This window comes from Varroa destructor, unplaced genomic scaffold (genome assembly GCF_002443255.2).
Source record: "Varroa destructor unplaced genomic scaffold, Vdes_3.0 BEIS01000005.1, whole genome shotgun sequence".
In the NCBI taxonomy this organism is placed as follows: domain Eukaryota; kingdom Metazoa; phylum Arthropoda; class Arachnida; order Mesostigmata; family Varroidae; genus Varroa; species Varroa destructor.
Window position 1 is genome coordinate 18,203,696 of NW_019211458.1, and position 23,662 is coordinate 18,227,357.

Below are 23,662 nucleotides of genomic sequence, written 5' to 3' on the forward strand. Positions count from 1 at the left end.
TATATATTTACATAGATGTTTTCGGGACTAATCACGAGAGGCTGATGACGATAATTATGATCTTAATAATAATAAGATATAATATAGGTGAATCTTGTATATGAGCGACTAAAAGAAAATGCGAAATAATAATCAATAATATAGATTGTATTTTAAAGAAAATAGCAAAACAAATAACAACAGATATCCGTACAGATCTATTTGTGTAGTATAAATGAGACGATACGTCAATGACAGCGGTCAGATAAAACCAGCTCTTTCTGGTCCACCGGCCGGCATGATTAGAGAGACAAAATCCAATTAACAGCTCGTGGCTCGGAGTGTTTTCCTTTTTCCAACGCGCAACTTCTAGTCGTAAAGTAGCAGTATTATAATGTGTAGCAAGTGTATGGTAATAGAGTCCTAAAAGGGTTCGAAGGGAAAGGCTGAGAGCGATGGATATGTAGACGCCATAACGTGCGTCGGAGGTCGAAGGCAGTTAGGTACTAATAAAGGCCCTTACGAAAGATAAACTGAAAATGAAAACTGTGTACGAGAGAGGTCGGGCAGACGAGATAGCAAATAGCTAACGGAAAATGGCGGTCTTAAACACAAGGAGAGCTAATGAATTTTTATGAGTTGTATCGGTGATCGGACAATTGACAGTTTTTTTGAGGCTAGCAAATTGATCGAGCGATTATTGCTAAACGATTACACAGAGAGGAAAGGTCCAATGATTCGCTCTGTGCTAATTGGGACAGAATATGGGAGAGCAAAACGAGCCTAAACGAAAGGACGCCAGTATGGACACAGCTGGCCTATAATTGGTCTTCGCGGAATAAAGGCGTGTCAAGCCAGAAAGACGGAACGTGAGTTAAGAGGGCAACGATTCTATTTAGAAAAGAGAGAAAAAAAAATCGGAAAATAATGGATAGACAAATAAGGCAAAAAGAAAACGTGTCAAAGTCAGGCAGACGTCAATTATAATGAATGAAAGAGCCAGAGACGCACCTGTAAATAGAAGCAAGACATAGTGCTTGATATTATTAGAAGAAGTATAATGCTCAAAAGCAGAACGGACGTTGGTTAAGGCGATACAATGCACAGAATACGAACAGGATGGCCCCGAAGGGAAATTTCGAAAGAGGAACACGCAAACAAAGAACAGCGCGAACTATAAGCGAATGAAGGTCGCATCCAAGAAAGCATTGCCGTGTGCCTGACGATAACAATGATATGATGATTTTAATTAGAAACACAGTTACAGCTAAAACGGCAGCACTGGCATTAATTTTGCAAAAACGCAGACAAACATACACGAAATACTAATAGTAACTTGTTTGAGAAGAAGCATTAGCACGATCAGAGAGAACTCATGCGACACACTTCCTCGCTACTGGTGGACGTTTGTTTACTTATTAGACGTTAGCTCATGACCTAGGCAGAAGCGTGCTAATTACACAACTATGTACATTGCCTGAAAAACTAATCATTTATATCGATAGCAGTGCACAAATTCGGGAGTGATTTATGGAAAAAAACGTCTTCTAACGGCAGCAGCAGCAACAACGGCAAATTACGCTGTAAACAACAGACAAGGACGAACGACGAAATACGAGATTGTAGCGTAATCGGAAATCGATGAGGTCCAGAGAAACAGACAAGAAAATTTAGAAAAAAAAAACAGAACGACACAGGAACTACACACATGGAGACACTACGAATGTGAGCGAGGAAGTACGCAAGCGGCCAACGAGAGTGTGTCATTATGACGATGATGATAGGAAGCTGCAGCCACAATCTTCCACGATCAATAATTGTCGAGACAAAAAATACCGATTGTCGCACACACACACAGATACACACAAACACACACCACACCACACACACACACCACACACACACACCACACACACACACACACACACACACCAACACACACACCATACACACACACACCCACACCACACACACACATACGACACACACACATACGACACACACACACATACGACACACACACATACGACACACACACACACACACACACACACACACACACACACACACACACACACACACACACACACACACACACACACACACACACACACACACACACACACACACACACACACACACACACACACACACACACACACACACACACACACACACACACACACACACACACACACACACACACACACACACACACACACACACACACACACACACACACACACACACACACACACACACACCACACACACACACACACACACACACACACACACACACACACACACACACACACACACACACACACACACACACACACACACACACCACACACACACACACACACACACACACACACACACACACACACACACACACACACACACACACACACATATATAAAGACGATGCGTACTGAGTCAGAGAAATAAGATGAGATGCTGATAAGCTAAGAGAAGTTATATAATGCTGATAGGATGACTATTATGATATTAAGACAACGGCAAGATATATGTATAAGAGACAAAACAGGTGGGAACAGAGGGGAATGAGGTACTGGACTTTCGGAACACAACTTCTAACTGACTAAACGAACAGCTTGGGACACATGGTCCATGTTTTTTTAAAGCGGTCCTAATGTTTAGTCACGGATAACAGGTTTGGAAGGAAAATAGCAGAATATAACAACCGCAAACGATAGAAGAAATGAAAACAATGTGGTTCATGGATTTAATGAGATGATTATAGAAAGAGATGGTGGCGAAGACGACGCTGACTATATTGGGTCTGTACAAACATATGTGAAACTAGTCCGAAATAAAATAATTATCATTTTATATTTAAATCATTAAAGTGTATCATTTCTCATTCGGTAGCTGCTGTGATAGAGATAATGTGAATCTAGATTGTTATAAAATAAGTTTAAGCGATTCTTATTAATACAGCTGTACATGAACAGCTAAAAGTCGTAACGATACAGGTTTCCACTTGAGGCCTCGCGCTAATGAAGAAAATTAATTAAACGTTCTACGTCGAAGTCTAAAACTCGACGACCCGTAAAACCCAAGTTGATTAGTACGTTTTGAAATACTATACGCATGTTTTAGCAAATCAGATAGTTTTCTTTCGGCTCGCCGTGAAGTGCTTGAAAACGCAAACGTACTTGATGGAAACTGGTGATGATGATTATTATTATTATTATTATTATACTGAAGGTTTATGTATGCTCTCGAACGTTTCATTGAACACTGTTTAAAAAAATAGAGAAATTGTTGTAAATAAATTGCCAGTTTCACGTACCTATATTAAGCGTGCTATAAAAAAAAATCTTTTATGATGGGATGATTAACAATCCAAAAGACCCTTGAAAAGATATGTAATTGGTAAAAAATGATACACTTTTATTATACACTATTTTTTGTAAACAGTCATTGAGCGTTGGTCGATTTTTCGCTTTCCCTAGGATACTAGAGAATTCTAAAGTTGCTGTTGAAAAATTATTCACGCCACAGCAAATCCTAGTAAGATAATTAATAGACAATGCTAAATAATCGAATATCGATGGAACAATTGAATTATCATATCAAATGCACTAAGTAACAGCTCGCTTTATGTACAGATTCAATCCTTCTTTGCCATTGAGAAATAACGCCGGATATCATCTCGACGCAAGGAATTAAGTATGTATCTAATAACAATAAGCAATTTACGGGAAGATTTGAATTATGTACTTCTCTTGTCAATCTTAGTGTGTACGCCGACAAAGTTAGACGTACATACAATAAAAAAAAAGAAAAACAAAAAAAAACTGCTTTGAGAATGGAAGCATAGCAAACAAAAAAGTTGTTGACTCTAACTACTGGACGAACTTCCACAGTTGATTTGTAAGACCATACAAGTTAGTTTACTTTTATAACTCGATCAAAACTTTATTTGGTTATAGAAAATTATCTACTGTGTTCCAATATGTCTTCAGAATTCTGCTATTTGCCATTTAAAAGACAAAACTCAAACAAATATTTCCACTGAAACAAACGAATTTGTCAGTACTTCGCTGTCAAGATAATTAAAGCAGATGTGACCGTTTTGGTCCTCCGAGAAAGGTGTGGGTTCGAATCCTGCTTCTCGCATCACCGGTTTATGATCGAATTCATCTGGATATGGATAGAGCTGATTTTTAAAATCATTTGTAAAAAAACCTGACATAAGCGACATTTGATTCTTAGCCAGCTTGTTGCGTTAAACCGTACGGTTGATTCAAAGAATCGTTTGGAAAACGAAAAAAGACGTGATGACATTAAGAACACTAAAAATTGTTCAAGTTAACGCGTGAACTGTGGTACATCAGCGTCAGTCATCCAAATGTTGACTGAACAATAAATAATGCGTCATCATTAATATCCTCACAGAAACTGTTCATGCATTATCACCCGAACCGAGAACAAACTATTGGCCGATACAATACAGTCTTCTAATTTCCAATTTCATAAAAGCTAACGTCTAACACACGAGGGCATACAGACACAATGGACCAATTGGTTGCACTAAAGCTGTGACTATATTCGTACAATTAAGATAACCCGATAAAGTTTAGCCACTTCATACAGCGGATATTCGCAAACTGTTTTGTTTAGATCTTAGTAGTGGTTAGGTGTTGTTTGATCGATACTTTTAGAATAGTCTCCGTGACATCCCAGCGGGAGGCAACGTATTTACCCTTGGGACTCGCAAGAGATGATCTAGGTTCGAATCCGGACATAGACGTACGTGCTCTAAGCCAGCCGTCTGTCGAAATACCTAATGGCGATGCCGGACGAAAAACTCGAAAAATAAAGAATATCCTCGTCCGGCGAACTGGTGTCCGAATAGAACGGGAAAAGTTTCCAAATTTGAAAATTTAAATAACGCTTCACCGAGTTTCTCCAAATTGCACTGAAACTTCATTTAGTAAGTCTGAGATACAAGAACGGCAGAGTTTAGGCGTGTAGTGTTTAGACTTGTATGCCTTTTTTTTTTTGAATAACTTAAACTTACTTCCCTTTCAGAGAATGTAAAAAAAAACGTTTTATTTTAGTTAGATTCTAAAAAAATGAAACTCTGCAAATTTCATAGTGCATTTTGTCGGAGCCATTGCAGGAGGTAGTTAAGGACGTACTAAATAGACGGCGCCCAAATTAAAGTACATTCTGCAAATATTAGGTCCTTTGTGGGGACACTAGTTATCTTTTATTTAGTCATAGATTGGAATCAGCAACAGAACCTGTCGAGTACCAGTACTCGTATCTTCCGTAATGAAGGCTCGACATTTGCGTCTCTGAGAAAAATGCCTATTTGTTCATAAAGTATGTTCCCATTGTTACCTCAGTCGTCTGTAAGATTGAATACGACAAAACGAATTATCGCTTCTTCACAAGCGTGCGGGTTCCGACCATATCTTTTAGACACTGATCACGTCCTATAATGAACGGAACCATGTGTTGTTTAAACGTATCAAGCAAAAGCTAGAACGGAATTGAATTTCGCAGCACACAGAGCGTCTCTTGATTTCATAAACTACGCTATATATATATGAGTGATATAGATACGCAGACTCGCTTGGGAAGGACACAGTCAACCTTCCCAACCATCCAATCACTTTCATATAGACATTCACGCTATGGGAAAACCTACGACCATCCAGAAACAGACACTGCCATTATTCTCAGCTGCTTTTATTTATTTATGAACATTACATAAGTCAGATTTATGCATTGGAAAATGCTTAAATCCAGCGGGGCTAGCTGACTCCCTTTTTGAGACGCAATCGCAGTCAGCTGCCTAAAGTATCGGTCGGCTCCGAGTGCAGCACTTTAGCTTGGTTTTATGTAAAACATTTGTACAAAAAGTTCACAGTTACGCCCCGCGGATCTTTAACAGACCTCTGGCGCTTGTATGTTGCCTACTGCGCTACTAAATATCTTCCGCCCATCTCACGCATACAGCCTCTCAAGGGTCCTAGTTTAACATCGGTTCTATAAATGTATATATTAAAAACGTTTTATAGCAGCAACTACCGCATCCATTCGGCATTATTACAATTAATCATATGTCAGTGAGTGGTCATAAATTCGGCTGATCATTTTTAACAGCCATTTCCGTCACGATGTTGTAGCCGTTGTCTTCCGTCGCACTTCACAACGGTTGCGGAAAATAACAAATGGTCCATAGTAAAATAATATCTTGATCTCCTCGATATCAACGTCCTCGTCAGCCCGACATGCACGTCTACGACAGGAAAAAGGGGCTAGAATTAAATTCTTGAGTACGTATAGTGCGTAACCATATCAGCAGATATCTACACAGAACGTCCGTTAGCTTGGAGCATAGCACTCGGTACCCTGCCCCAGTATCCTCTAATTTGGAAATAGGTGGTGTCGAAATAGATGCAATTATATACTTTGATTATCTGTTAAAGCCATAGAAATTCGTGTAGTGACCGTTAACTAGGGTTGTTCGGCTTCCTCCGTCATTTCCGCTTTCTGTTCCTTATAGGTCTGTTACAGTAGTTATCATTCCTTTATCGGATTTTCTTTGCCATCGTTCAGAATCGGGGCCGATCACAATGAGGACAATGTCCGACTATGCGATGTCATGAAAATTCTTGCATGAGTAAAATGATTATCGCTTCAAATTGACGGTGATGCAAGCCTGATCGTTACTTGATGTAGCATTGGATTGTTACCGATATCGTCATTCATTTCCTTAAGAGGGGTGGCACCTTTTGAGGCTATAGATTAACACACGTTTTATTTCCGCTTCGAGTTACACCGAAATATTGTTATTGTTGTTGCTGTTGTTGTTGTTGTTGTTGGCAGGCTGCGTCGTGTTTTGTCTGAAATAAACAGGGCAGTATATAACAAAAGGTTGAATTTTCCCGATAAATAGATAGATGTTTTCGATATTTGTGGAATGCCTTTATGGTACTTTTTGCGGTCATCCAGGGATCTCTCAGACTGTGCTGACATCGGTCTTGTGTGGCTTGCTCCGGCTAGAATAAATTACGAGCCAATGATTATAGTTACCTGTTATTCATGTTCTTAACACCTGCCCCAAGAGGAGAATGCAGGGGCGAAGAGGCCGAGTGAAATAGCCCAGGTTGACCGTTTGCCTGTTGCTGTTGCTGCTGCTGCTGCTGATGCTGATGTTGGGCCGCTGCCTGGGCCATGCCAAGAGTTGCCAACGCGTGTTGGTGCTGCTGTTCTGTGTGGGAATTATTTAGAATGAGTATCTGTGGCTGTTGGATTAACTTCTGGTACTCGTAGAAATCACGTGCGCTGCACAGAGGCGTCTCAACCTCATATGTGTTGTTAAATTTCGAATAATCAACGAGATACTCAGAGGAGTCCCGTTGGAAGCGGACGAGTTGTTCAAATCGGTGACCCCACAAAATTTCCGACGGCAAATAACTCGACCTGCAATATACTTCCTGTCTGTATTAGTAGTAATGGCTCAAGGACCGAGATTTCTACACTCGCCAGTTACGAGAAAGGACCATCGCAATCATTATTATTATAAATATTATTAGTAAAGCCAACCACTTGTTGGTCCGTCTGTTACTGATGACATGCCATTCGTCTCGTGCCTAAAGACTCAGATTATGACGTGAACACGCTGAATTAAGAAGGGCCATTTTGCGGTGGCTGAATATCACTTGCGGGTGCGGGCTCTACATTCGTTTAGTTGATAGTGGGCTGGGGCCGATTCAGTAATATAAAAAGCTAATTGGCTTGAATATTTTTCTAATGATCGACGATTCTCGCGCAGCGTAACCCTGACGACACAATGAGCTTATTATCCATTATCAATAATATGACCCAACACAAAATGTTCGCAAATAGACCCAATATCTTGCGAACGAACTACAAACTCTGGATAGGTTGCTTTTGCTAACCATGCGTACGCATCTCACTATCGCACCATTAGTATACAAACCTGGCTTGTATAGACTGTCCCGTAGATTCAATCGTGCCTTCAAGGACTACGACGATTTCGAAGCGATCCTTCATGATATCTTCCGCTGAGAGCGTATATAAGGGCGACCTTTCATTTATTTCATGCACAATAGTGGCTGGCCAAATAAAGAGAATGGAGTCGTTACCAGCATCGAAGCGAACATCTAAAATCGTATGATAATACGGGATCACCTCCCCTTCTGCTGTCACCTATGGAATAATATCAAACTTAGATATTGCACTTAAACCCATCGAGCAGGATCGGTACATATAACTTAGAAAATGTAACTGTACCAAAAAACTGGCGAGGAATGGTGGCGCTAACTTCCAGTTTATTTTCTAGCGTCAAAGAAAGTTAAGATGGCGTTCATGGAGGTTCAATGTACGAGTATCGCAAATATAATTGCGATACCATACAGGTCAAGTATCTATTGATGAAAGTGTACAGAATTTTAGAATTAGGTTCGAATCCGTGCATAGACACACGGCTCGTTTCCCGCTGGGAATCGGCCATCTGATGCTATGCCTCGTATGGAATGTACGTAAAAGTGGAAATATGTGAGGATTTACGCTTTTGATGCACTTCTAACTATCTGCTATCGGTAATAATCTCCCTTCGCGTTCAGTTTTGAAACGGAGCAGCGCGTACCTTTCGTTTGATGATCTGGGCGCTGATATTTGTACCAATGATGTGCGATTTCCGCATGTCGCCCACTCTAAATAAAAGACAGAGTTTACTGTCCCGAAGACAGATAACTGCGTGTCGACTGAATAAGAGCGTCTGTGAGCGTTTCTTAGGTCTTGATAACTTCGCGAATACGATACCAACCATGAAGCACTGAATCATCACGCCTACGACGGATTGAAGGCATAATATAAACACAGCTTCTGGACACTCTTCGGAGATGTAACGATTGCCATACCTGTGTTAACACGAGTCAAATAAACTAAGACAATTAAACTAATTGTTTGATGGTAGGGTTCTTTATGTAGCGAAATCAATTCAAGATGAAGTGTATGCGTACGTAGGCCTAAAGGTAAGAATCTGTACATCGAAAAACTCTGCCGTCTTCCCAGTGTGTCAGCTCCAACACAAGTTTTGACTTTGGATGTAATACAAACGAGCGACATATCAAGTCAGCTTCGATAACAAAAAAAAACAATTGTGAAAAATTAATTTATAATGTAACGCAAATCGAAACTACCGCGACTTACTCTCATAGGCGTCGTGTCGTACACATACAGGTGACTCATGCTACATGTATTTTCAGAGAAGCTAGGGTATCTTTTGCATGACAGATTATTCAAAATGACTGCATAAATTCGTCACATTGACATTGACTGGGTCTACGACTGACTAAAGCCATAGTCGTCCACTGACAATCAGACGACGGTTGCTTTTACTCGAATTCAACATCGGGCACCGATCGGATCCACTATATGTGAAAAGCGTAGGACGCCGCCAATACCCAAACAACGTAATAGTAGACCGATAAGTAACCTCGTATCGATAGATATTCATATGGGTCTTTAAGAACATCATTTCTATTAGTAAGTAATAATACTGTAGAGTAAGAATACTGCTGATAGTTAACCTGCGAGGTATACTATACATTAGTTTATAACATAATTTATTAATACTCATCAATGGCAAACGATGGATAAATGCGAGCGGTTTAGAATTGGCCTAACAGTACGTTGATATGTAAATTGTAGGTTATAAACAATAATAGTTTATCGTTAATAACAACTAACAATGTTTGGAAAGATAGGTTCCAACGATTAGTTCTTGAGATACGTAGGGGCAACATGGGTTTACTCTATTTTGGCATGATCCAAGCTTAGTTATTACCACATTTTGATTTTTGAGACATTTTAACGCACAACAAAGACTGATTGAAGGATGACTGACAACAAATGTATGCTAAAAAAGGCTTTCTTGATGAGCACACATGCTGCAGCACATATATATATATATATATATATGATACAATGAAAAATGCTGACTTTCTTTTTGAGCTTCTCTGCTGTCTATCAGCCCGTCTTGTTATGTTCAGTCTGGAAGTGATGAATTTGCCTATCTCATCTATATCCCGACATCTAGTCGGACCCTGTCAATAATAAATTGTTGTTTGTTAGTGGGATATTCACGTATGCCTATTGCTACACTAGATACCCATCGCCACGTATATTTTAAAGATAAAATCTATTATATAAACTAGCATTAAATTCAAGGCGTGACGAGAATTAGCATCCTGTTGTCAATATCATTGCCTTCTGGTCAGTTAAACGAGTGTACAAAATGTCCTATTTCGAATTATGTCTACTGTGCCCGCGATGTTGCGGCCATTTAGTTGACCTTAAGACTGCATTTATTCTGAACGGCGTGGGCGATCGCTGAGGGAATAGCATGTTCGTTTTACGGAAAAATTGGTACTGCCCTGCAGCAGAGAAAGATCGTCCAACAGAACGCTTTGAAGTGTGCAGTGGATTATTAATGCATGTTTTCTAGTGATTACTTATAGTTGGTGGGGCATAAATAAACATAAATCCATCAGCAAACATTAAAAGCGTCAAGCGGTAACGAACGACGGGGTTGCCGAATTACTATGTAAATATATCGACTCATAATGCTCATACAAAGAACAAGAAGAAGCTAAAACATTTGGTGAGACTAGTTAATGTAATTGTGACAAAAAGATTGACGGAAGCTGTCGGCTGCACGGAAAAATGCTAGATACCCTTTATTGATGTATAATAAAGCTGAGGTTATGGATGCTTGGGTCGTAAAGTCGCAGTTTTTTTGGAATCGTTGTTTTTTGTTCTATGAATGAAGATGAAGACTTTTAACTTGAACAGTTGAGGGACAGCCGGTCGGATCATAGAAGAGCGAAGACTGTAGGTGCGCAACACACGTGAAATGAAATACTGACAATGCCATAATGTAGCTCGAATCAAAGGACAAGCGGTATAGCTTCCTAGGCTCTTCCACGCCTGCAAGCGTTTCGTTTGCAAACTTCGCTGAGCTTATTTGAAGAAACCTTTATTACTTTCAGTTCATTATTAGCTATAAGTGTTTTGTGTGATGCTTGTGGTGTGAAGGTGTCGCTGATGTGGGGAGAACATACTCATACGGTCAAGTGGAACTGGATAACTTGAACACTGCTACTAAATCATAAGCTAAGCGGATGAGGACCAAACATTGACATTGTTTTTGCTATTAACGAGATATATCACACATGTATAGTCGTACGTATCATGTGTGTGCTTACTTGTCGAAAAACGCCATGTTAGGTCTGCTATTGCAGAAGGACTACTGCGATGTAGCGCGCGTCGTATGGACCATCATCTGTGACTCGCCTCACTTACTCAACCTGATGTAGCATTTTCGTGCCTGCTATAACCGTAAAGGTTGGCGATGTTGAATCTTAGCGCAATTGTGGATAATGGATCTATAAGCCAACAGAAACAGACTCTAGAACAACTTGAAAATTACCTCGTCAGTGCAAAAGGAACGTTGACGACACGAACGTATTCGAACAGCTGAGGTAAAATGTGCACTGTTCTCTATGGCGATAGCCACGGTATACCTGAAGATACTTGCAAGTTTGATTGTCAGTCTGACGGACTTCTTAGTGGTATATATGGCTGGGAAGTCATGTCGGCCTTCTCTTAGAATTGCTTATCCTAACCCACTTAAGTTCTCGATAAAAAGCGACAGGTCTTCATGAAGAGATGTTATTACTCCAGCCCCACGTGTTATTGGCGACTGATTGTATGTATTGCACTCGATTTTTCGTACTGCAACCAATTCTCTGTTTGCTGATTGTTCGCTCGTTCGTGCAGTACATTTCGACCCCTTCTATGTCCATTCCGGTCACCTCGCAATTTAAGCACAGCCTCGTCAGGCGTATAACTAATCTAGCATAGAAAAAACTAACGAGGCCCTTTTTCCAGATCATCACCTGCTTATCACACTATACATTACATTTTAAAAGCAGTTGGCAAGAGTAGCTCGATGATTTACAAGTCTAAGGAAGACGCGTGATGCAACGGAACATTAGTAATGTATTTTGTTTCAACAACTGACCCGATCGTGTGCTGTGTTTCCAGAGAGAAGAGAAACGCGGCCGTGAAAGTAGTTACTTCGGTTACGCACGGCTTCCATGTTTCGTTTTTTGCATTAGTTTCATCGAAGTCGCCGTGCGCAAACATTATTAGCCACCAGACGACGGCGAAGATCAGCCAGGAGACCACAAAACCCATGGCGAACACAAGTAAATTCCATCGCCATTGGATATCCACCAATGTTGTGAAAATGTCCTGTAAGTAACGATAAGAAAAAATCCTCAGAACCGGTTGCGCTGGGTATTAACAGTAGATGATTCAAATTCACATATCAAAAGGGCTCTTGTTTAAGGAACTTAAATTTTTATTTTGTATGTTAAATAAGTACTTAGTCATAGTGTTTAGGAATTGTATTTATTGCAGATAATGTTCTTTTAATGAAGTCGTTGAATACGATCATTCAAGCAATATTAGCCAACAGAAGATTAGAAATTGCAGGATAAAGGAAATTTTAGCGAGATAAAGACGTCCCTGTTGCCTGAGCTGAGCACATGAGGCAGATAGGTTCATCAAGCGTTCATAGTGGCAATCATACATGAAGCTGATATCCCTAAAATAATCAGGTTTCTCTTCAGAATAAAATGTCTACATACGAGGTAGCGCTTACTTGTCTTATACTCGTAATACTCTATTTCCTATTCGTAGTAGTTTGTTCTCTGTAAAGGTTTATTCCTTCAACTTCAGATTTCATTTTACTATGTATTTTCCTAGCTCTGTCCTGCTTTTTAATCAGTCTGTTGTTCCATCGAGAAGGTAGTCGAATATAGAAACGATGAACTTTTTGGCAGTGAGACATGGATCTGATGCGACATAACCTAATTTTCTATGTTTTACAATTGATAGGTAAACCGTCCGACTTTTTACATGGCTTCCTTGCTGTCACCACTTGTACACCTGTGACTAAATTTAATTTTATCATAAGTATACTAACTTTAATATAGTATTGGATACTTGAGTTCTTTATACGTTGCCGAAAGTTGCGAACTACAGAAGATGGATCTGTACGCATACGTATTTGCAATGGTCTAGCTAACTTGACCTATTTTTAAATAATAGTAATAATAACTGGATGTGTTAACAATCCCAGAAAAAAATGCGATCTTTATAACCAAAATTTTATTCCGGTTACGCATTTCCATCACGATTGAATCGTTGAAACGCTATGGTGTATTTTTTAATAGTCAACAATCATTGCTAGTGTTTAATTAAACTAAACCACCCATATTACATATTGTATACTGTTTGGACACAGGAGCTGCTGAGATGCTTACCTGAAGGGCAGGTACAGGACATAAATTATGGTGATATCATAAACGGAGCGTCTTTATCGACTCGGAAGTATGGCCACTGGAGAAGCCTCTTTTTTTTAGAAGAGTTACCTGTCAGTTATACAAGAACTACTTACAGTAGCGTACGATATTTTTTTCTTCTTCATCATTTTTTTTTCGTACGAAAACCATTTGTGTTAGCTGAAGCTCGTCACAATATGTTCGAGGATGAGTTCAGTGCGACGGTTTACAGATAGTTAGTTTTTTCGTACAAGCGGCTTAACGGCGGACAAATCTTCGTAGTTATGCGCCGTGTGGCATATTCGAAAGTTAACGAACGTCTTTCGATTCACGGTAAGCATCGCAAATCGCTGCCAGAAACTTTTTTGTTGGGCACAGAAACCCAGTTTTACCAAAGTTTAATGTATGTTAAATACAACGATTTTAAGGTGTCAAAGCTATATTTCGCTCATATTGGCTTACCTACGTCAACGGAAGTTTTCCTTGTCATAATAAGACATGTCAAAATGTGGCTCGTACTATAGTACATGGCACATTTGACGAAACTGCCCAATGATAGCGAATGACATAAGCAAAAAAGAAATAGGGGAAACGCCATATAAAATTAGAAAAATAAAGCAAACAGAGAGTTTTGTTATTGTTATTTACGCAGGCATAAAGTGCTCTTTGTCTATTAGTTTGTAGATTAAATATACCACATGGAACGTGTCCGCAGTGATGAACAATTTAGAACACTGAAGCCCACTCAAACAGTATGATTAGCGCTATGAAGATCTCTGTACAAACGCGTGTATGAGTCGGCCTAGCAAACTCCTATTGCCTTATTATTGTGTTTACGACCATCGGCTCGTAAAATGCAAAGATGGTGACGTCGCAACGCTTTGCCAACTAACAGAACGTTGCTGGATCGTTTTTGATGAACTGATGCTGTCGCAAATGGGTACGCTTGACAACTGCACTAACAGCCTCGTAAAGCAACTATGGAGGCCATCTAGTTGGTCCAGCGTTGGAAGAGTCGAATATTGTAGTTCCAAGGATATCAAAATTGAGATCACAGTTAACAGTGCCGTGTCTAAGTGCTAGCCACAAGGGCAATAAGCTAGAAAGGCTGTAATGATTCCGTTGATGTTGACTAATGATTTATCTGTTTCAGTCGTGTATTTCTAGAGAAGGCTAATTTATACAAGTATACACATTTACCTACCTCATGTTACTTTGAAGCAATGAAGAAGGCATATCTCTACAGGAACAGATAGACTCTTCACTCACCTGGAGATATCTTTGACTTCGTTTATATACATGCTCCTTAGACAAGTTGACGTTGCCATTCTTGAACACAACCCGCTTACGAACTCTACTGGGAATTACTTTTGTATTTGGATATCTAAAACAGACAGATGCAGTCAAAATTAAAAATAGCGTGAATTAGACCAGCTGAAATATATTCCGATAGTTACGAATGGATACGACCTGTTCAACGCATACTGTAGCTCTCGAATGAATCGTGAGCGAAACGTGCTACAACTTACTTTGTCTCTCGCTAGACTTACACAATAAGCCACTTCTTCCTAAATCAACGAACGTTCTATCTGGGTGTCGTATACGTTGATATACCTTGGGTACAAAGGATACAGACAGTTGCTTTATGTAAACTGGCTTTTTTCTTTCGGACGGACTGTTTTTTTCATTTGAATTTTCCATATTCGTTTAAACACCTGTACAGGTCAATTTCATATTAATTAATTCAGCGAAAGCGCTTATTTATTACGCAGATTTTCTTCATGTCTAATGGTCCAGGAAAAGGCCTGCGATATCTCAAAGTTTACGATATTTGTAGATCTACGTTTGACGTAGATCTACGTAGAACAGCTCCATCATTTAATCGAGCCTTCTATGACAAAGAAGAAGGGTGTTTTCACCTTTGCGTATGGCACTAGTAATTGGTAGACTTTCTTCGATGAGCCACATTAAACGTACATTGAAGGATGAGCACTTCTTGAAAGCAAAGCCATTACATAGAGTATCGAAACGCATCCTCTTGGTAGACACTTACCCTATTATTGAAATGCTTAAATTAATTTAAACATAGATTGAAGAGGAATTCCTTCACACTGTCTTAGGTCGAGGCATTGTTAAAGCATAGCGAACCTAACCTGAGCATTCTCTTATAGTGACTTTTGACCTAGCTCGTTCAACCAGTCTATCGGACTTTGTTCTTCGGAGTCTAAGAAGTGGAAGGTTTATCATTGGGCCTATTTAGCTGCTGCCTAAAAATAGCTTCTTGAATATCTGTTGACTCATCCTCAAACTGAAGGCGACTAACAGTCGAACTAACAGCTGCCGAATGAGCAGTTCGGATAACTGAGAAACTCCGCAGGGGGCCAACGTGATGTCGAGCGACATGACCAACTCAGCTGAAAGTGGTAATATCGCTCATGGACAATCACAGAGAACATGTTTTCGTTGGGAAACAGCTTCAATGGGGTATTTTCGCTCCTTCTGATTTTTTCGTCTAGAACGAATTGTATTTCGAGTGCGAGATTTTTTGCAAGGAATTTCATGAAGCACAACGGTTCTAGAAAAATGAAGCTTCGTTTCGTAATGCGACGATTTGAAGTAACTAAATCTCGAGTGTAGACGTACTGGACAGACATATATTGGACAAATTTGACTTTGAAAGGTAAGGATGCGCGTTCGATGTCCTTGACGGGATCCGCATGCGTTACATTGCTTGTAGTCAAAATACGACCTGAACGAAGAGAGGACTCATTTGTATGTTTTTTGATAACTCGATTTTGGCGCGATATTGGACTGAGCAACAAACTGATCTCAGCCTTGTTTCGGTTCCAGCCCTTTGTTTTTCGACAAAATCCGATACGTTATATTATATAGTCTTTTGAAATATTACATGCACACAACAGATGAGTGTAGAATTAATTAAAGTTAGAGCTGGCTCAGCGCTAGTTGAAGGTTGCGTATTAACCGTAGCCGAAAGACCACTCGATTTTCTAGAGGGACACCTCGAGAGTAAAACCTTTATCTGCCTATGCAGTACATACAGGCTTCTATCGATAATAGGTGTATGCGTATTTAGTTAAACATCGATTACATTTCTATCTATGTATGCACGTTTTTTCGTTACATACGTTCTTCACCGAAGTCCCAAAACGATGCTCTCCCTAATCATCTACCAGCACAAAAGTGGAGTTTAGTCCAAACCAGCAGAAAAATTCCTTTACAGAACCCTGCTTCTTCCTTTCACCCCGAAGAAGACGTATGCACAGTTGTCTTTCGCTCCCAGGATACCGACACCTACCTATCGTCATCCTGGTGCTTTCATCCTGCATGCTTTTTCTAGCAGAATTCGATACGCGTCACATTAGCAATGCAGTATTTCTTTACCTACACTACTCGGCCGAGGAGGCGCCCCATTATTGATTCGCGCACGCGGTCTCGCTCTTTGATCTTCTCTTGTCTGCCGTTTTATTGCCGGGAGCGCTCGAGTGGTTTTATTCGTCTTGCCTTTGTTCACCTGTCTGCTTCCGTAGGCCGTGCGTGCCAAACGCCCGTACCCCCAGTATACGGCACAGCGTTTGCCCCCCACGGAAACAGGGTAACCTGAGCCTATCTACCGGCAACAGCAGATAGGGCTCGACACCATCCACACTAGGTCACCAATGGCAAGGTTCAAGCTGCGTCAACAGCTCAAACACGCATGCACTTCCGATGGATGATTTGGTAGACGGGTTGATTCGACGACTTGCGGCGGAAGCTTGTACGAGCACCACTACACGATCTACATACACAGAAGCCTTTGGATCTTCGCAAATAGAAACGCGCTTAAGGCTAGTTTTAGCTTATCGCATCCAACACATTCAACGCACCGCTAGCTGGTAATCTTCTCATCAGTTCGTTACAAACATTCAACTTTGTCGCCCCGGATGGCTTGGATAACTAGGCGGGAACAACGAAAGATGCCGTTCGTAATATCTTACAATCCCTTGTCGACGAGGCAAAGGTCCACAAATTGATTGGATATCAGAGTGACTCGCAGACTTTTAGCGTCACCCTTTAACGCTACTGCCAATGATGGTGTGTAAACCGGGCGTACAGACACATGATGCTATACTTTGTTACAACGACTCCTTGCGTAACTCGTTGAGCACAAAAAGTCCCGGCAAGACGAATCTGGCGTCTGTCTGAAGAAACGCTTACAGATTACTACTAACCCCACCGCCAGCACCATCCTCATACGATGCTGCTACCAGCCATTGCAGTAGCAGCAGCAGCAGCAGCAGCAGCAGCGCGTCAAGAGGTGAGAAAGAGCGTACGGCGATCTTCTCGCGACAACTTCTTCATCTTTATTTTCATGCACGGCTCTGAAGTTTCCCGTCGTGAATGTGTGTATTTGCGCACATTACGGCGACGATGGCGGCTGCTGTCGGAGCTAGTACAACGACAAACAACAAGTGACAAACGACAAAAAAGAACAACGCCTGCAAAATCACGTTTAGCGATTTTACGTGTGTTCTACGGCCATTCTGGCCAGCCAGCTAGCCACCCAGCCGGTCAATAAACAACTCTGTCACTCCACAAATCCTGCCGCTCTCAGTCGGCGACCGATCCGTCAGATTGCGCCGTCTTGCTAACGTACGAAAAGCCACTGTCGCAGCTGCCTCGTTACCGCTTTTGCTGCTGCTGCTGCTGCTGCTGTGGCCGTAAGGCGGCGTCGCATTGTCGAGCATTCTGTTACTAGTTGCTTTGCTGTTCTTAGCCAACTACTTCATCCCTGTTTTATGGATTGTCTATCAGCAGCGAGCGACACAAGATCCCACATGCTGGGGTACCAACGAGCTGACACCAGGCAACAATTACAACTGGCTACTGTCGGCTACCGTTTGGCAGTGCGAACTTGTTACAATGAAAATAAACTACGACAAAAACAACAACAGTCATACAAACATAATAACGAAAAATGAAAAGAAACGTACCGACAACTGATATAGTTAACAGTCGACGTATCGGCCCAAACAATAAGACGTAACGTATTGATGAATTGACGAAACAAGCCAACTGCAGAAAATCGATAGTAGTTTCTGGCAGGTCAGTTAAGACCGACCGAACCACGGTGCCAATAGAATATCGTACAAATTATAGATTCTATAAATGTTGTGCACACTTCTGTCGATCCCCTATAAAGATAAGGACAGCGGCCCAGTGTATAACCGTAAGGCCACAGCCAATTAGTCGACGCGCCAAACGCCTTGTCGACAGTATGTCAGCATAGTTTCACAAACGCTTCCCCAGCCTCTAACGTGGCAATTTTGTATCCAAGCAAACGATGCAGATTCAATGGAAACGAAGGTGTCAAAAAGTGTACATATACAACGAGGAAACAACCGCAGCGCTAATAGCGGACGAATAAGTAGAAACAGAACATAACTCATCGGCTACCGTCGTAATCGTTTCTAAGGGGGGCGGGATCACTTCGACTATAAAGACATATGTATATATTGTGCATCGATACCCAGCTCTGATAAGTGCGGCAATGCTGTGACATCGAGCAACGATTGTAATTATAACGATGCATACTGACACTGTTGACTACTATAGCAAGCGTTGTCCTATTATAGTACACTATTACAATATTATTATATATATATATCCTATTATAGTACAATATTTTAAAATTAACTTTATCAAGTCCGTCAAGTTTTAGATACGAGAAGTTTCTAGTACAGCTGCTCTGAGGACAGATAATGCTGTTGAAAGGAAGTTGGCTTCAATAGATAGATAACATTTCAAATGGTATCGCCTTATCGTTAAACAATGTCCGAGCGTATTTCAATGTAATGCAGAGCTTTCCTTAATGGCATGTATCATAATGCAGGACTGGCACGTGCTAGTGTCCTAAATTTAGCAACGAAAAGTTTCTTACACCTGGCAGGTTAGCCATGGAAAGACAAATTTAAAAGGTAAAAATTCTATTGTATGGCGAAAATCAGCCGCCACTGGCTCGGCGTTTCCCGTTAGTAGGAAATAGCCGTGCGATAGCATGCCAACATACGTACATAGAAGCACTAGAATATCCACACTCGTACGAACTTAATTATATACTTTATCTCTCTCTCTCTAATTGGGACTGGTTGTGAAGCTCGAGCCCGGATCTGGTTCTGTATCTGCTTCTTTGTTATCCAACTTAAATGGAGCAGCTGATACACAAAAACACAGTTTGGGTCAAATGTAATAGCTAATGTTTTTAAATAATCAGGTTTCTCGAAACGCACACGATGTTGTTTTCGCAAGCGCTGACACGGTCATCGTACGGATGAAATGTGAATGCAGATGAGTGATGTCCGCCATCAGGTCTTGTTGAACCCAGTTTGCTTTACGTAGGGCATCCGAGGCGGTCTAAAAAGCCCATGCCATGACATGAGCGTAGATGGTACGGTGTCATCTCCGCCGAGGATAATACGTACGCATACTTGCATAGATCCATTTATGTTAATAGGCAGTGAATCTGAAAAAGATAAATAACCTAACCAAACCCGCTGATACCGCGACCGTCTGTGATCGTGAACTTTGCGTCGGCACACATTTCCCTGTTTCTTTCATTTGCCATACGTCGAAGAATGTCACAAAAGGACGACATTAGATTGCGTGAAAGCCAAACTTAGGTCCTTATAACTGCAATAGAGTCGAAAATCTTTGCACAAACATTCGCAAGTTACTCTCGTCCCGTTTCGATTCATCAGGGCATGCACCGTCTTGATATCGAGGACGCCGCACGACGCGTGACAACGCTGGAGCAATGACAGTGTCACGCTTGAGTCGAAGCAAGAGCACTTCTTTTATTTGAGATGACAAACGCATCTGGGACAGGAGATTCGTTAGATGCGCCAAACGCTTCAAGAGTAACACAAGGCAAAACAGGAACGAAGTTCAAGGTCCTTCGTGGTTGCTACTCCTACTGGCTAGCATCGTGCATTTGGCAATGTGTGGATTTGGTTGAATAAGATTCATGTGTGAGCTCGTCAAAAAGCAACGGCTAGAAGCTTTTTGGTTCTTTACGTCGTTTTAAATTTACTGTTTATCATAGAGCAGTGCATATGACAAGCCTGGCACTGGATGCAGCCCGTCGGTCTGCCACGGAACAAAGCGCGCCCAAGACAAAAAGGCAGTCCATTTGAAATAGAAGAAATGCGACGACCGCGTCGTCGAGATTGAACGATAGAAAGCCCTAGAAAGCGACACTGCAGTAAATTGGCCTAGGCCACGGGACCACTCGACGATGAGTGCGACACAGGTCGCCTGGCAGATATAATCATCTAGAACACCCATGAGATGCTAATATATTTTTGGATGTTGGAGAGGTTAACTTTATGCATCGGTTTTTTCGTTTGAAGAACAAGTTAGAAGCTGAAGTGGGAATTGGAAATGAGCAAAACGACCGACATCTGATGTCACATTTGTCTGCACACGCCTTTGATGAAAGAGTATGAATAAAGTCGTTATCTTATTTAACTTTTTCTTTCAAAGTAGATGACACTAAATCTACCCTTTGTGATGAACAGGAAGCTAATCTCATGACGAGAAATGCCGGCAAGGAGTGCTGTCGTGGTAATCTGTTTCGGGTTCTTGGGTTTGTTTACTTCCGATTCAGGAAAATTCGCACGTAATCCTCTAAGGGCATACGAACTCATCACAGCCTCAGCCCTGTCACCCGTTCAGATGGATTGATATCAGCAAAACGCAAGCTTCGAGACGATGACTTGTCATTTTGTTGAAGTTTCTTTCCCTCGCTTTACTTTACAGACAATGTATCAAAGGAACAATTACGTCTGTTTGGAAAATTTCGATGGATCTTGCATCGAGCTTACAGGTGGCGAAAGGTTTTATATAAATGCTGTTCGTTTTCCTGACGGCCAGCCTTGTAGCCTGTTGACCAAAGCTTGTCTGACAGCTGCCGACCCTAGAATATTTTGTTTGCAGACTTGGAAAAATCTGTTTAATTGATGTTGGTCTACCGTACAGAATACAGATGAGCGTTAACGTTTTTTACGGTCGAACATCCATATTTTGCTGATATGAATATTTTTCAAGTTCTCTAAAGTTATCTGCTCGAAATAAATAAGCTGCCGTGCCAAATAGGCAAAAAAAAAACTGATGTTCAATCGCTCAAGCGGAGAACGAGCGCACCTCGTTTCGAACGAACTGCGATTTGATGTTGACTCCAGCCGTTCGTTGTATCGTAATGCGTATTAGATGATACCTTGATAATCCGGCCGGTTCTTAGCGCCACGTTCAACGGGGAGATGAATGCAAAACAAAGGTTACATTTATAGTGATTTCATGGTTGTGCCGACCCATCTCAAGATGTTCTCTTGTAAACGGAACGTCGATTTAACTGTTTCCTCTTAACTATACAGAAGACGAGGTTCAGATGTCGTAATAACAACACTAGTTACGTGTTCTATTTAGTATATCGCTCATTGCCGTTGCTCCCTTTACAGGGATCTTATCGTTACCTTGCTGAATCAATCAACATGATGTCGTCAGTGAAAATTCCAGTATTATTATTGATCGTACTAAGATTTGGCTGCACCAACGTTCTGGTCATGCCATTGCACCACCTGCCACAGCAGTCATCCGCATGCGATCTTCATTCTGGATACCTAAGCGTTGCTTCGGTAGGATCTATGGCTAGCCTACGATTTTTCGAATCCTTTCGCCTCAAGCCAGCATTCGGTGTCGCAAACATACGAAAGGATAGCAAATACGAATAGAGAAAACGGTACTAATAGCAGCAAAGTGCTATTTGAATATGTAATATATGAACGCAGGACGTATCCTTCCTATTTTCCTTCGCTCTTTTCTTTGCAACGCTCGAATCTTTTAGATGTCTATTGCTAGTCCTGCACTGCTCCGGCAGCTACCGAATGCTAAGCGGTACCATGCTGTTTGATTCGACTGGCTTGATTACCTTAACCGGTCTTCGCTGGCTGGCATCGCTCGCTTGCTCTCCTTTACGCTGTGCGCTATAGGCAATACGTGTTGTCGGCGTACGTTCCCTTTACGGCGATCGTTGTCTATCGTTCTCCAGTCTCACCCGTTCTTTACTAGCCCATTGCTCGTAGGCTACGTCCACTCTCTCGCGGTAACAACCGGCGGCAAACTATCGCGCAGGCTTCCGCGATAACTATATATACATATTACGAGACGCGCACAGTTACCTATTGACGTGTGCCACGACGCGCGCCGCCACTCCCTCCGCAACTACCAGAATTAGCGTTACATAATAACATCATATGCAATAGATACATCTATAGCCGGCAAAGATAACGCCACAGCGGAAACGATGCGACCTGCTGCTATTGATACAGCCATCTTCGCCACTGCTGTCAATCAACGCCGAAACGGCCACGCACACCGCACATATTTAATAAGGCCGAACACTAGCCGTTCAATTGGAGGAATCCCTTCCATAGAAATAAACACTATCGGCTGATGAGTGGTAATAATTGCACGTACGAGATTTCACGTTAGTGGACTGTATATGGGAATATGTACATACGTAGTGTACTGCTGTTTTTGTGGCCGTCGAGCGAAAATTCTCGCCGTCCTATGGCTTTCGACATTTAATGACCGCGTCTATACCTAGTTATAAATTTTTCAGTTCTCTCTGAAGCTAGACTGGATTTTGTATACAGTAAAGCGATCCTTCTTAGACTGTTTTCTTCCAGCAAATTACGTTAACGATGAGCTACAAGGTTTTTTTGCAGATATGCCGTCATCGGCTGGCTGATCTCTCCAAACTCCTGTGTACTTTGACAGATCTGTTTCGTGAAAGGTGGACGGATAAATCTATGAATGGACCATGTACACTCTCCATTCATTAGCGAAAAGCTTGACAAGCAAATGCTGATTGTGCCACTCTATGACTTCCGTCAACGCAGTACTATTACCCATCGTTCTTATTATGAAGACTGTTATTACGGATATGGTCGTGGTCGTGGTTTTGATCCATATATCGACTTTTCTTTCATACTACAGTTTGCTCGTCGGATGGGGTCAATCTCTTGTATGTACATATTTATGTATGTTTGCTGCCACATACCATCGTCAACATCTTTGTTATCTTGAAGACAAGGCAGTCTTCGTCGATTTCTGATGTAGTGGTGACTTCACATTTATTCGGATCACTTACCAGATGCATATTACTGCTGTGTCCATCAGTGTCATGTTTTCCGTGTC

General features: G+C 41.3%; 1 protein-coding gene across 3 annotated transcripts in view; it reads right to left on the reverse strand.

Moving 5' to 3' along the window:
• Nucleotides 1–5,174: 5,174 nt before the first annotated feature.
• The window catches only part of LOC111250634 (G protein-activated inward rectifier potassium channel 3-like), a 38,271-nt gene continuing 19,783 nt past the window's right edge, over nucleotides 5,175–23,662 (reverse strand). For 2 of the 3 annotated variants that reach the window (XM_022806096.2, XM_086990548.1), the window contains exons 3-8: nucleotides 14,678–14,792; nucleotides 12,082–12,314; nucleotides 8,641–8,914; nucleotides 7,972–8,201; nucleotides 7,062–7,451; nucleotides 5,175–6,871 (exon numbers count right to left, since the gene is read on the reverse strand). In XM_022806096.2, the coding sequence (XP_022661831.1) occupies nucleotides 6,802–6,871; nucleotides 7,062–7,451; nucleotides 7,972–8,201; nucleotides 8,641–8,914; nucleotides 12,082–12,314; nucleotides 14,678–14,792 (1,312 nt within the window). In that variant the 3' untranslated portion in view covers nucleotides 5,175–6,801. Of the gene's footprint in view, nucleotides 6,872–7,061; nucleotides 7,452–7,971; nucleotides 8,202–8,640; nucleotides 8,915–12,081; nucleotides 12,315–14,677; nucleotides 14,793–16,814; nucleotides 17,661–23,662 lie in introns of those variants that run through there. The other variant, XM_086990549.1, reaches the window with a different exon arrangement.